Source organism: Hippocampus bargibanti, linkage group LG13 (genome assembly GCF_051943395.1).
Source record: "Hippocampus bargibanti isolate YZ-2025 linkage group LG13, ASM5194339v1, whole genome shotgun sequence".
Taxonomy (NCBI): domain Eukaryota; kingdom Metazoa; phylum Chordata; class Actinopteri; order Syngnathiformes; family Syngnathidae; genus Hippocampus; species Hippocampus bargibanti.
The window spans coordinates 6122199-6135203 of NC_142746.1; the positions used below are offsets into that span (position 1 = coordinate 6122199).

Below are 13005 nucleotides of genomic sequence, written 5' to 3' on the forward strand. Positions count from 1 at the left end.
GGTCTCCACTAATGTATTTTTTCCACTAGGAGAAATGGAAAAGGCAGTGGAGGAACTGTTCGGGGAGAGCGCAGGTCAGTCCAACCCATGCTGCAGACCCAGGTTTCTATGGACCGGGATCTCCGGGGTGAATCCAGGGAGCATCGGGAAAGCCGGCGGCTCACGAAAGGACGTTCTTTGGAGATTGATCCAGTCGGAGGAAGTGGTGGTTTTAAACGAACACAAGACGGGGGCTACCAGCACATTGGTCATGGCGGTGGCCCCCCTCATCAAAAAGGACAAGTCACCTCAGGAGTCCCTGGACATAATGTTCCAGGACAAGGCAGTGCAACAGGAATTATGAGGGAGGTGAGGGATGGATTAGTGTCTGGAAAGAGGACTGTCGCTGGACTGTGTGAACACACCGCTGTGCAACAAGACCACCCCTCTCAACTCCAAGAAGCTCTGAGTTTAGGGACTGGATCAGCCCCTGATCCAGGGCATGTGGTGAGACGAACCAAAAGGAACAAGGCTGACAGCATGCTGCGCAACGATTCACTTAGCTCAGATCAATCAGAATCTTTGCGCCCACCACCACCCAGACCCTATAAATCGAAGCGAGGGCTAGGTGCTGGAGGCAAGAGACAGACCAGTGTCAGCAGCTCAGAAGAGGAAGGAGGGACCACACCTGAATACAGCAGCTGTGACGATGCTGAGATTGAAAGTGTGAGCGAGAGAGGTGAGGCTTCTTAATCTTTGCTTTTTTACATCCATTACATGAAATATATGTCAGAGTCAGAGGAGTGTCACGTAATCTGGACAGCCATTTGTGTGACACCCTGAGGTAGGACCACATCTATGACTGAAATGACAACATTATCAGAAAATAAAAAGTAATTATAATATTGGAGTCACAGTATATGGACACCTTTTTCATTACTTCTTGCTAAAATTCCTGAAGCTTTGGTGGCCAACTAAGATACAGGATAGAAAATTCTTGCACAATTTATTTGATCGAACTCAATGACAAGCTACACTCCATTAAATTGATCTTAAAGGGGCCATATCATGCAGTTTTGAGATGTCCACATTTAATTGGCGGTACAGTATGTACGTTATTATATATTACGTACATCAGGGTTGTCAAACTCTTTTTTGTCATGGAACACATTGTCATTATATTTTTTCTTCGGGGGGGCATTATGACTGTGAATTTTGTAAAACCAAATCAACGTTTAACCACCTCATACATACACCATGAGCAACTCATTTTGGGATCATAAGCCAAGACTAATGGCTTGTTCAAATAATTTTATGGTTTGGATATGACAATTTTAAATTTTGATTCAGACCCCAGCAAGCATCATGGGAGCTGACATGCTTGATTTGCTTTCATGGGCTTCTGTACAATATGTGTGGCTGCTGCAACATTTTCATGATGTTGCCTTTAAGATGGTTGCTCCACCCATGAAACAGGAATGAACAGTTGCTATCAATAGGCAGACAAGTGCCTCTTTTTTACTACTACTAAACAGTCCCGCAACATACATAACTCCACTTGGCCCAGAATTTGAATTTGACACCTGTAGATTAATGGATAGATGGATGGATGCTGAAGTACTATGATCGTGTCACATATTCAATCTGCACAGAAACAGTATTTGTTTGTCTGTCGTGCATTTAGTAGCACTGCAGTGGTTTCCATATCTGCTGGATTTGTATACCCAATGTATTCTTCAAGCCAAAGCCAGCAGCCTGACTGTCATACTGTCCAGTGTCTATGCTAATAAGTGTGTGTAAACTGTGCTTGTTTTTCGTGTGTGTCTAAATGCTTTGCTAAGTGTCATATTATATTGTTGTCAGCTTGGTCTGAATGGAGTGAGTTGGTGGTGACAGCTGCACTGAAACTGTACTTTTGGATGCTTACTTTTGTGTGTTTACGGCGAGCCCATTTGACCCCGTTTGATTCCAGTGTTGACATTGTATGGCCTCACATAGCATACTCTGTCCTTAAGCTTGAGAAGGCAAGGCTGTTTACGGTCGAACGTTGTTATTTCTAATTAGGGTGGGACCTTCACTCCGAAGCATTCTTTCGAACTTAGAGCTCAATGCTGAATATCGAGCAGCAATTGCACGAAATGAAACCATGTCAATTCCTCAATATATTTTCTAATCCTCACAAGGGTCATGCACATGCTATCTCAGCTGTTCTCGGGCACTAGACAGGGTACAGCCTGAAGATGTTGCCATTTAATCACATGGCACACATAGATAGAAAAGAAAGATAGAAAGAAAGTTATTATAATGTGTATCTTATTAGGAGAGATCTCCTCAAAATGATCCCAGACAGGCTACGTTCTCTTATTTATGTTTCTTTGTGGACAATGCAATACAGAATAAATCCGATTGAAGATGTGAGTTGGGTGTGTCAGCTGTAAACTCTTTGTCGTCTCTGATCTGTTATTTTACAATATGGAATTTAAATCCATCTGACTGGAAACATTACATTCTGAACCACGTGGCCCAACACTGCACGTAATTACATACATGCTTAAGTTATGAAACTGAGAACATCATGTGTTTTAAGATTACATAATGCCATTATAAGTTGTCACAACCCATTCTCCTCATTGGCTGCCTGCTCCTAGCAATGCTTGGTCCTGTTTTACTCTTATTTTACTTGATGTCATAACAATGGTATTGAAGTGCTGGACAAATCTCACCAACATCTACCTGCACATGTGTACAGCAATGCAGCTGTAAGAATCTCTTAATCGTATTTTTCATCAATCTGAAATACAGTATTCAATAGCCACAAAGGGACATAAGTTTTCTTGTGCCGGTCCCAAGCCTGGATAAATACAGAGGGTTGTGTCAGGAAGGGCATCCGACGTAAAAGCTTGGCCAAAACAAACATGCGGATCAAACTTCTAAAGATGGAGGACACTGATTTGCTGTGGCGACCCCTTGAAGGGAAAAGCCGAAAGGAAAAGAAGAAGAATGGAAGAAAAAAAAAACTACCTGTGTATTTTCTTCAGAGCCTCTCATGCCAATTGACAGAAATAATCACGAATACTTGAATCGGTGTTAGATATGGGAAAGTTTTGGGAACCTGGAAAGATACCCTAACAGTGATAATATGATCTCTATTTTCATACATATTGACATGTGATCCCCACACATTTCATAATTTTAGTTTCCTTGAACAAGCAACAAAGACATGAATGACAGGCAGTTGGCCTGTGCAGACTCGTGGGCCTTTTTTGTGCAGAAGGGTGGGTTTTTCTTTCAGTTAACATTTTGCTGGACTTTTCACAGATATAATTGGGTGCGTCGTGACTGAAACGATTGAGAGCGGATGAAATGACAGTGGCCGAGTTCTCCCTTAGAGATTACATCAAAAACTCAGACATTTGGGAGGCAGTTGATCTGCCTCTCCTCCACCTCCAGTGGAGCCAAATGAGGTGGCTCAGGTGTCTGAATGGGATGCAAGCTGGTCATCCACCTGGCGTGGTATTCCGGGCATATGACGGAATGACGCAGGACATGCAGGAGAGACTATGTCTCCTGGTTGCCCTGAGAAGACCTTGGAATGGCTGCCTTTCCAGCAGCTCATGTATTTTTTTTCTACTTTCATTCCTTTCATCACTTTGCTGCTGTGAAATGTAAATTTCTCCACTGTGAGACGAATAAAGGCATATCCAATCCAATCCAATCCAATCCAATTCCATGAGAAGAGCTGGGAGAAGTGGATGGCAAGAGTGAAGTCTGGGCATCCCTGCTAAAGATTTTGTCCCCGTGACCTGACAACAGATCAGTGAAATAGAATGGATCAATGGAATTTGACAGAAGTAGTCTTTATATGGGCAATCCTTTGAGTATCATTTCTCATTTGTATCAACATCTAAAGTATGCCACACTTGACGTTGCGGAAACAGAAATAAACTTGCTGAGGTCCATGCATGCAAGTATCAAATGCAAGTGCTCCTCTTTTCAGTTATTTGGTTATCCTTGAGGGGTCACCACAACAACACCTCTAAATTAAGTATCAAACAACACATTGGTGGTGACACATATTACATATAGAGCGCACAACAAATAATTGAATAACTAGTCTTCAAATTTGAAGTCAACAATACAGACTGTTATTGTGGTTTACATGGGATAATTTGAAATCTTGGTTCAGACTTTAGTAAGCATCATTACAATTGGCATGCTTGATTTGCTTTCACAAGCCAAATAAAACGATGTGGCGGGCCAGATTTGGCCCCTTGGCATTGACTTTGACACCTGTGAACTAGCTGTTTGATTGTGCTGGTTCAATGTTTGATGTTTTATTTGACTAGTGTGTCCTTATGTCTTCCCAATCGGCAAGAATGACTTAATCAGAATCAGAAAGCCTTTAATCGTGCGACAATGGGGAAATTTGACCTAGTAATTGCTTTTATATTAGTTTCACCCAGTAAAGTAGGCCTGTCGACTGCTGTCAAATTTGCAAATGTGTCATCACTTTATCAATTTTCAACTTTTTACAGGAGACTGGGAATGCTACCCTCATGATCCCACCGTGTGGCATGTAAGTATTTCTATACTCACTTCAGCATTATTTTTGAAATAGTATAACAACTGCAGCTGCAACTAAGTGCTAGAGATAAAACATTAAAGGCAATCATAAAAATAATAAGAGTTTCAGAGTTTCTTTTACTTTTTCATTCAGCCTCTTACTAAAATCTCCAGTAATCATTGGGAGGGATTACATATTAGATTCAAGACATTGTAAAAAAAAATATCTCATGATCACAGTGGTCAATACATCACTCTCAGTAGAGATACAATTCATTTTTATTTACTTTTGAAAGACAACACGAGCCGTGTGCAAATAATTTATTTCAAGTTTAAAATAAAAATGTGCATTTTGTGTAATTCTACTACTACTACTCTCTCTCTTTCTAATGTATTAGAAATCAATCAGTGTGTTTTTCTATCTTTGTCATATTGCTTTTTGTTACTTTTTAAACCATTTTTGTGTTACCTTATGTAGCATAACACCGTTCTAAGTCTAATCAACCCTTTTCTTTTGTTTTTTTTGTTGGAGCATCCTGTAACGTGGCAACCATCCAAGGAGGGTGACCATTTGATTGGCAGGATCACTCTGAGTAAGAGGAGCACAACCATGCCGAAAGAAGCTGGGGCTATGCTGGGATTAAAGGTCAGGATGCAAACATACAATTACTGCATATGCACATGCAAATAAATAAAAGATATGCCTTCATGGGCCTCCACAAAGGGCCTTTGGATGTTTTGTGTTTGTCATGGCATGCCTACTTCTCTTTTTAGGTGGTTGGAGGTAGAGTAACAGAGTCAGGGAGATTAGGTGCCTTCATCACAAAGGTCAAGAAGGGCAGCCTGGCTGATGTGGTTGGTCATCTGAGAGCAGGTACATAGAACGGTTGAGTCCTCAAAAATATTGAAATACCGCAAACTATTATGTCCTCAGGACTTTATTTCCGACCCAAATTCTAATGGGGTTGCAAGATTGTATTCAACAAATATAAACACCAAATAGGATTAGTTGTCCTGGAATACAGGACAAACATAAGATATTTAATGTTCAAACGCCTTTTACTGAGCGAGTTGTTTGTTCTGTAGCCACAAAGGGACATAAGTCTTCTTGTGCCGGTCACAAGCCTGGATAGAGGGTTGTGTCAGGAAAAGCATCCGACGTAAAAGCTTGGCCAAAACAAACATGCGGATCAAACCTCTGAAGATGGAGGACACTGATTTGCTGTGGCGACCCTTTGAAGGGAAAAGCCAAAAGGAAAAGAATAAGAATGTTCAAACTGATAAAACTTTTATAAATGTACAATTTTATGGCTGCATTATGTTCTAAAAAAGCTGGCACAGTTGGTAAAAAAGACTGACAAATTAGAGAATGCTCATCAACCACCTGTTTGGAACGTCCAAATCGGTGAACAGGTTAACTGCGAACAGGTGGGTGCCATGATTGGTTATGAAAGAAGCGTCCCTGAATCGCAAGCAAATATGCAGCGAGATCTACCTCTTTGTGAATTGTGTGGTTATGGACAATTCTCCCCAATGTACAATTGCAAGAAACTTTGCGTTTTCATAATCATTTCATCATTTAGTGAACAATTTATGAACAATTAACATTAGGTTCAGAGAAGCCGACAAAATCGCTCAAAACACCATCTGTCTTCGGCACAATTTCAAAAGGAAACTGCATCCACCCATCCATCAATTCTCTTAGCTGCTTCTCCTCACAAGGGTCACAGGGTCACGGGAGCCTATCTCAGCTCGCTTATGGCAATAAGGGACACCCTGAACTGGTTGCCACCCAATTGCAGGACATACACTTACCAACAAGCATTCATGCTCAAAACAACACATACAGACAATTTAGAGTGTTACGTAAACCGACCATCCATGTTTTTGGAATGCAGGTAGAAGCCGTTTTACTTGCAGAAAAGCCACGTGGAAAAGATGCAAACCCCACACAGGAATGCTGAACAAATTAAACTCTGCATTTTCGACTTTATTAAAATTGTTCCTGACTACACACAGTTGGGAATTTGTCCTTTCTCCACAAAGTTTATCATAATCAAACAGGCTTGTATTTCCTTCTGAAAATGTTTACAATGTAAACTAATCCTTTTGGTGACTTGAAAAATTGTCTTCATACTGTAAAATGAACCACTCAATTGACTTAGGACGCATCAATTTTACACAATTACTGTATGTCTGTAGGATATTGAAGTTAGACTAATTGTGTGGCTCTGTCACACAATTAAAACATAATACAGTAAAGTCTCGTTATATCGATATCGGATATATCGATAGTCCCGGTTATATCGATACTATTTCTATGCACGCACGGAGAAAATTACATGCAAACAGGGTCGGATATATCGATAGTCCCGGTTATATCGATATTTTTTCAGACTCCCTTGAATATCGATATAACGAGACTTTACTGTATATAAATGTTTGAAAATCACTTTCACACCAAACATGACCAAATAATGTCATTTCAGGGGATGAAGTTTTGCAGTGGAATGGGAAACTGTTACCAGGAGCCACCATGAAGGAAGTTTACAACATCATCCTGGAATCTCAAGCGGAACCTCAAGTCGAGTTGGTTGTATCCCGGCCTATAGGGTATTAGTTCTACGTTTCTAACTAAATGTATTTTTTTAAGACAGCTAATGTGATCGAATTTTGTGCACACTTAAACACAAGTCATACATCATTCGCCAGTGGGTGGACATAGCTTTCAGTACACTTGACTGTTAAGCAATTAAAACATTCCACCTTTACAACAACAATCCATACATTTTATGACTGATTGTTTGCTCGCCTATTGTATTTGTCAAGATCTATCTATCTATCTATCTATCTATCTATCTATCTATCTATCTATCTATCTATCTATCTATCTATCTATCTATCTATCTATCTATCTATCTATCTATCTATCTATCTATCTATCTATCTATCTATCTATCTATCTATCTATCTATCCATCCCGCCCGCCCGTCCGTCCGTCCGTCCGTCTGTCTGTTTAGTGATTTATTTTGTATGGGATATTTTATTCATCAATACATTATAAACGTTTGAAAAGAGTGAAGTTGAGAATCGTCACCTTTTCAAAATAATGGTATGATTCATATTTTAACATTGTTTTTGCCAAAGGCATCTCCTCGGGATGCTGGCCACCTTGACTACATAGTCCCCTCTACATGAATGTAATTAGCATGTTTTCAGTTTTTCTGCAAAACTGAGTAAAAATCATTTCTGCCATTATTTTAGGAAGGAAACAAAATTTATTGACGATAACAACACCTACTTTGACAGCATCTAATGTTGATTTTTTTTTCAGCATTATTGGGCCTGTTTTTATTGATGACGTTGCCATACATATTTGCTTTGTTTTGGAACACAAGTTGAATGTATTAATTTCTCTCCAAACACTCACAAAGGGTATATAGAAAATATCAGTAAGTAATCTTACGTTTGAATCCAGACCTTTTTTATTCCTTTATGCAAATGGCTCAATAATAAGTTTCATCTTGCTGATGACATTTTGCACCCCAAGAATAGCATGATCCTTCCTATAGATGGGCATCTGCCCAATTTGGCTTCTTTGAAAATGGCTGCAATAGTTCATCTGGTCATATTTTCAAACTGAAAGGGCTGCAAAATGGGAGTCATTTTTGAAAACAATATTTGTTTTCCAAAAGCCAAATAAGCCGGCATTTCAACAAGAAAGTATGCTTGCAGTGAAGAAAATAAGAATTTGAACACCCTGCAATTTTGCTATTTCACCGTAGATGCCATGTCCACTGTGAGAAAGACAAACTAAAAAGAAAAATGCAGAAATCACAATACATGATTTATTTGTATGATATAGCTGCAAATAAGTATTTGAACAACTGAGAAAATAAATGTTAATATTCGGCACAATAGCCTTTGTTTTCTATCACAGAGGTCAACCATTTCCTGTAGTTGTTCCCACTCTTCCAACAGATCTTCGTTTTGGAGTTTGAGCTCCCTCCAAAGATTTTTGATTGGGTTCAGGTCTGGAGAGTGGCTGGGTCATGCTAGAACCGTTATATGGTTCTTAAGGAGCCACTCCTAGGTTTTCCTGGCGGTCTGCTTCGGGTCGTTGTCGTATTAGAAGACCCAGCCACGACCCATCTTCAATGCCCTGACTGAGGGAAGGAGGTTGTTTCCCAAAATCTCACAATACCAGGCCCCAGTCGTCCTCTCTTTAATGCAGTGTCATATGTGCAGAAAAACACTCCCAAAGCATGATGCTACCACCCCATATTTCACAATAGAGATGGTGTTCTTCGGATTGTACTCTTCATTCTTCTTTGAATTTCGGCTGCTGGAATTGCTCTAGCACGATTTGATTTTACTGCAATGATGCTTGCTTTTGTTCTTGGATCAGTATGTGTGTTTTTGTAATTATATATACACTGTAGGTATCGTATTTAGTTTCCATCACAGACCAGAGATGAATACATTAAAAATAATAATAATAATAACAATTATAACTGCAACAATGTCTGAGTTCATACAATAAAGAATCCTCGACTTCTTCATCAGGTATAAACTGTAGTAAACAAAGTGTTATGAAAAATAGGACAAACTCACACGTATGGATCCTCATATCACTGTTCTTTGGTAAGCTGGGATAATTGTTCTTTTTTATTTCATGTAGTTTTTCAGCCTGACATCATTTAGTGATTTAGTGATGACATATGAGACAGTGTTCATTTAAGAAATGGCCACATTCTATCATTATTTGCTTTGCCATGTTTTGTATTTGCTAGCCTATACATCTGCTGGAGATAACCACTTTGAATACTTTCTGAATCATGCATGCAAGCCCGCACAGCTACAAAAAAAGGCTAACTTGACTGTATTCAACCCTATCATTTGCAAACATGAAAATGGCTCATACATTTTGCCTTTTCTTTTTCAGTGATATCCCAAGAATCCCAGACACCTCCCACCCTCCATTAGAATCCAGTAGGTATCTCTTATGTGATCAGGCGAATCTCCAAAGTTCAACCCTTCTGCGATGCTCGTCAATCTTTCATAAAATATGTAAAATATGCAAAATTTGTATACTATGCATCTGCTCTTAAGAAAACATGAACATCCGACAGCTGTCTGTTATAGAAAAGTCAACCAATTTTGAAATTTGAAGTGTTTTTCTAACAATACAAGTGATTATAATTTGTGATTAGAATTATATACACATACCAAGTTTTCTTTTGTCATTAAAATGAACTGATGACAAAAACCAAAAGAAAAACTACCCCCAAGCATTGCAGAAACTATCACAATCCTTCTTTGTTCATGTTTTATTTTCATTTCAAATAACATACAGTAGGTAACACCTTTGATTACTCTGATTTGCGAGTTATTTCTTTTTTTCTTTCTTTCTTCATAGCAGGCTCAAGTTCATTTGAGTCTCAGAAGATGGAGCGGCCATCAATAAATCTTTTATCTCCCACCAGTCCGAGAATGATTCTTGATGCTCCACAGCTCATGCCAGGAAAACTCTCTGTGAGTGTGTATGCGCTATTACTCCACTGTTAGCTCTTACACATTGGGAGGACTCTGGACGAAACGTGGTTTGGGTGTATTTGTCTTGCAGGTAAAGCTCTGGTATGACAAAGCGGGTCACCAACTTATAGTCAATGTGCTCCAAGCGGTGGAGCTCCCTCTTCGGCCTGATGGACGACCCAGAAGCCCATATGTCAAAATGTACTTTCTTCCCGATCGCAGGTACAGCTGTCCAATGTTTTTGTTTTTATATCATGAAGGGGACATTTTCTTAAGTAGTCAAAATTATGATTATTATTTTTAAATTATGGTTTTCTCCGGTTTCTCCGGTTTCTCCGGTTTCCCCCTACATTCCAAAAACATGCATGGCAGGCAGATTGAACACTCCAAAATTGTCTCTCGGTGTCAGTGTGAGTGTGAGTGCAAATGGTCGTTTGTCCCTGTGTGCCCTGCGCTTGGCTGGCAACCAATTCAGGCGTTCCCCGCCTCGTGCCTGAAGACGACTGGGATAGACTCCGGCAACCCCCGCGACCCTAATGAGGATAAAGCGGTACGGAAAATAAAAAACACTACATTTTTAAATGACTATTCACCTCGCTGTGTGGTGCGAGGTTTGAATCAGTCTCTAGTCTCCCTGTGTGGAGTTTGCATGTTCTGCTCATGTCTCCGTGTTTTTTCTCTGGATTCCTCCGGCATTCCAAAAACATGCATTGCAGGTTAATGGAACACTCTTAATTGTGCCTATTTGTGAGTGTGAAGGTGGATGGTTGTTGGACTAAGTTTGATGTACGATTCGCTGGCAACCAGTTCAGGGTGTCTCAAGCCTACGACCCAAAGATAGCTGGGATAGGCTCCAACTCCCCCCGCAAGCTTTTTGAGGATATAGCGGATCAGAACATGGATGGGTGGATTGATGGATAGATTGATGGATTATATTTTGAGGTTTGCTCCTGTACTTAGAATGAATTGCATAACTAAATACTCTGTCCTATGTACAGCAGCTCTTACTGGCTTTTAATCATTGCTAAACGCAAAAAAAAATATATAAAACAAAAAAAATTATGATACAAATCAGCTGTTAATCATTGCTGAATGCAAAATAACAAAACTTTACATTTGTGTTTGGATGTGTTTGAATAGTGACAAGAGTAAACGCAGGACAAAAGCAGTGAAGAAGACCTGCGAGCCCAAGTGGAACCAAACATTCCTCTACACTCACATCCATCGTAGGGATTTTCGCAACCATATGTTGGAGTTGACTGTGTGGGACCAGCCCAGATCACCAGAGGAGGACAGCATCTTTATGGGAGAAGTAATACATACACCCACACCCACACAAACCGACACATTCACACACATACATAGTACTTTACACTTTTTTGAAGTCAAAGATAAGACTTACATGGACAGCAATTCCCAAGTAAAATCACAGACTCATTGTTTTCAAACAAACCATTAGTTATTTGCAATCAAAACTTTGAATTGGCAGATCCTGATAGAGCTGGAGACTGCCTTGCTGGATGACAAGCCACATTGGTATCCCCTCCAAACGCATGATGTCTCATCTATACCGCTACCCCATCCCTCCCCATATCTGCCTCGTCGACACATACACACAGACAACCCGGGCAGGAAGCTGCAGCGTAAGTATTGCATGTCTATGTTTTTAAGTGTTTGTTTCTAAGTAGTGTCATGTTCTCTGTCTGTTTGTGTGCACGGGGAATTTTTTCCCCCAATCATAGAATTTGTGTAATATGTACTGCTTTTATTTCCCTCCCCTAACACGTGATATGTACTGGAATGTGTGCATGCCCTGTGTGTGTTTGGGGGGTTGTCTGCGTGTGTGTGTGTGTGTGTGTGTGTGTGTGTGTGTGCCTGTGTGTGTGTGTGTGTGTGTGTGTGTGTGTGTGTGTGTGTGTGTGTGTGTATGCCTGTGTGTATGTAGGTTCTCAACGTGTAACAGAGACTGAATTTGAGGTTACAGCAGTAGTTTCTAAAGGTGCGTGGGGATTGTTTTTGTACTATCCAATGCTTCCAATGTTTTTTTCTGTGTCATGTTTTTGTATGTTTGTATACAAAGTGAAATTTACCCCCCGCCCCAATTCACATTGACCCGAGCATTCACTCAACAAGTGACCATCGAACACCTTGACTTAGTGGTGTCAAAAGTACAATGTTGTAGACTGTTTGTTGACACAGACGTGAATGCTGACTGGGATTGTATTAATGTTTGTTGATCCATCCATTTTCTGAACCCTAGTGTATTTGATATTTGACTGAAAATAAAAATCAAACAATAAATGAGGGATTCTGAATGAAATGGATGTAATGTTGAAATGGTAGATTTAAATGCAGTGTATGACACACTGCATTCATTCCTGCTGTCTTTCGCAGAAGTATATTGATGCTCACGTTAGCATGGGGCTTGTCAAAGTGCTGCTGACATTCGACTGTTTCATCGATGGTATTGTTTCATTGCAAATTAGAACCACGGCAGAACCTTTTTCTCTCCACAAAGGGGAATCCTTCGGTCCATTCACCCTGAAGTGTACAATACTTGTCAGGCTTCTTTAAAAGAGGCCCTTAACCTGTTTTGACATCAACGGCCACCTAGGTCAATATCATCCAATCAAAATTGCGCTTTCCGCCAACTGCCGCCCACACAGGAAATGAACAGCGAAAAAGCGAGACTATGTATTTAGTTTTAGCGGTGAGCCATATGCAATCATCAAAAGAGCCATATATGGCTCGCGAGCCATAGGTTTTCGACCCTTGGTATATATGGAAAAAAGTTTGAAAATACACCATTCATTGGGGGATGCACTTTATAGTCCGGTGCACCTTATACACCGGAAAATTAAGTATTCACAAAAATACTGGTATGAAATCTTCATTCTGGAAAGTGTACTGTTGATGAAATAGGTAACT

At 40.1% G+C, this 13005-nt stretch overlaps 1 protein-coding gene across 11 annotated transcripts in view; it reads left to right on the forward strand.

Moving 5' to 3' along the window:
* The window catches only part of rims1a (regulating synaptic membrane exocytosis 1a), a 78246-nt gene that overhangs the window by 31320 nt on the left and 33921 nt on the right, over nt 1-13005 (forward strand). For 6 of the 11 annotated variants that reach the window (XM_089011669.1, XM_089011668.1, XM_089011674.1 and 3 more), the window contains exons 6-16: nt 30-718; nt 4515-4555; nt 5069-5188; nt 5317-5416; nt 7032-7155; nt 9488-9534; nt 9962-10077; nt 10169-10299; nt 11218-11389; nt 11567-11720; nt 12023-12076. In XM_089011669.1, the coding sequence (XP_088867795.1) occupies nt 30-718; nt 4515-4555; nt 5069-5188; nt 5317-5416; nt 7032-7155; nt 9488-9534; nt 9962-10077; nt 10169-10299; nt 11218-11389; nt 11567-11720; nt 12023-12076 (1748 nt within the window). Of the gene's footprint in view, nt 1-29; nt 719-4514; nt 4556-5068; nt 5189-5316; nt 5417-7031; nt 7156-9487; nt 9535-9961; nt 10078-10150; nt 10300-11217; nt 11390-11566; nt 11721-12022; nt 12077-13005 lie in introns of those variants that run through there. The other 5 variants (XM_089011671.1, XM_089011670.1, XM_089011672.1 and 2 more) reach the window with 5 other exon arrangements.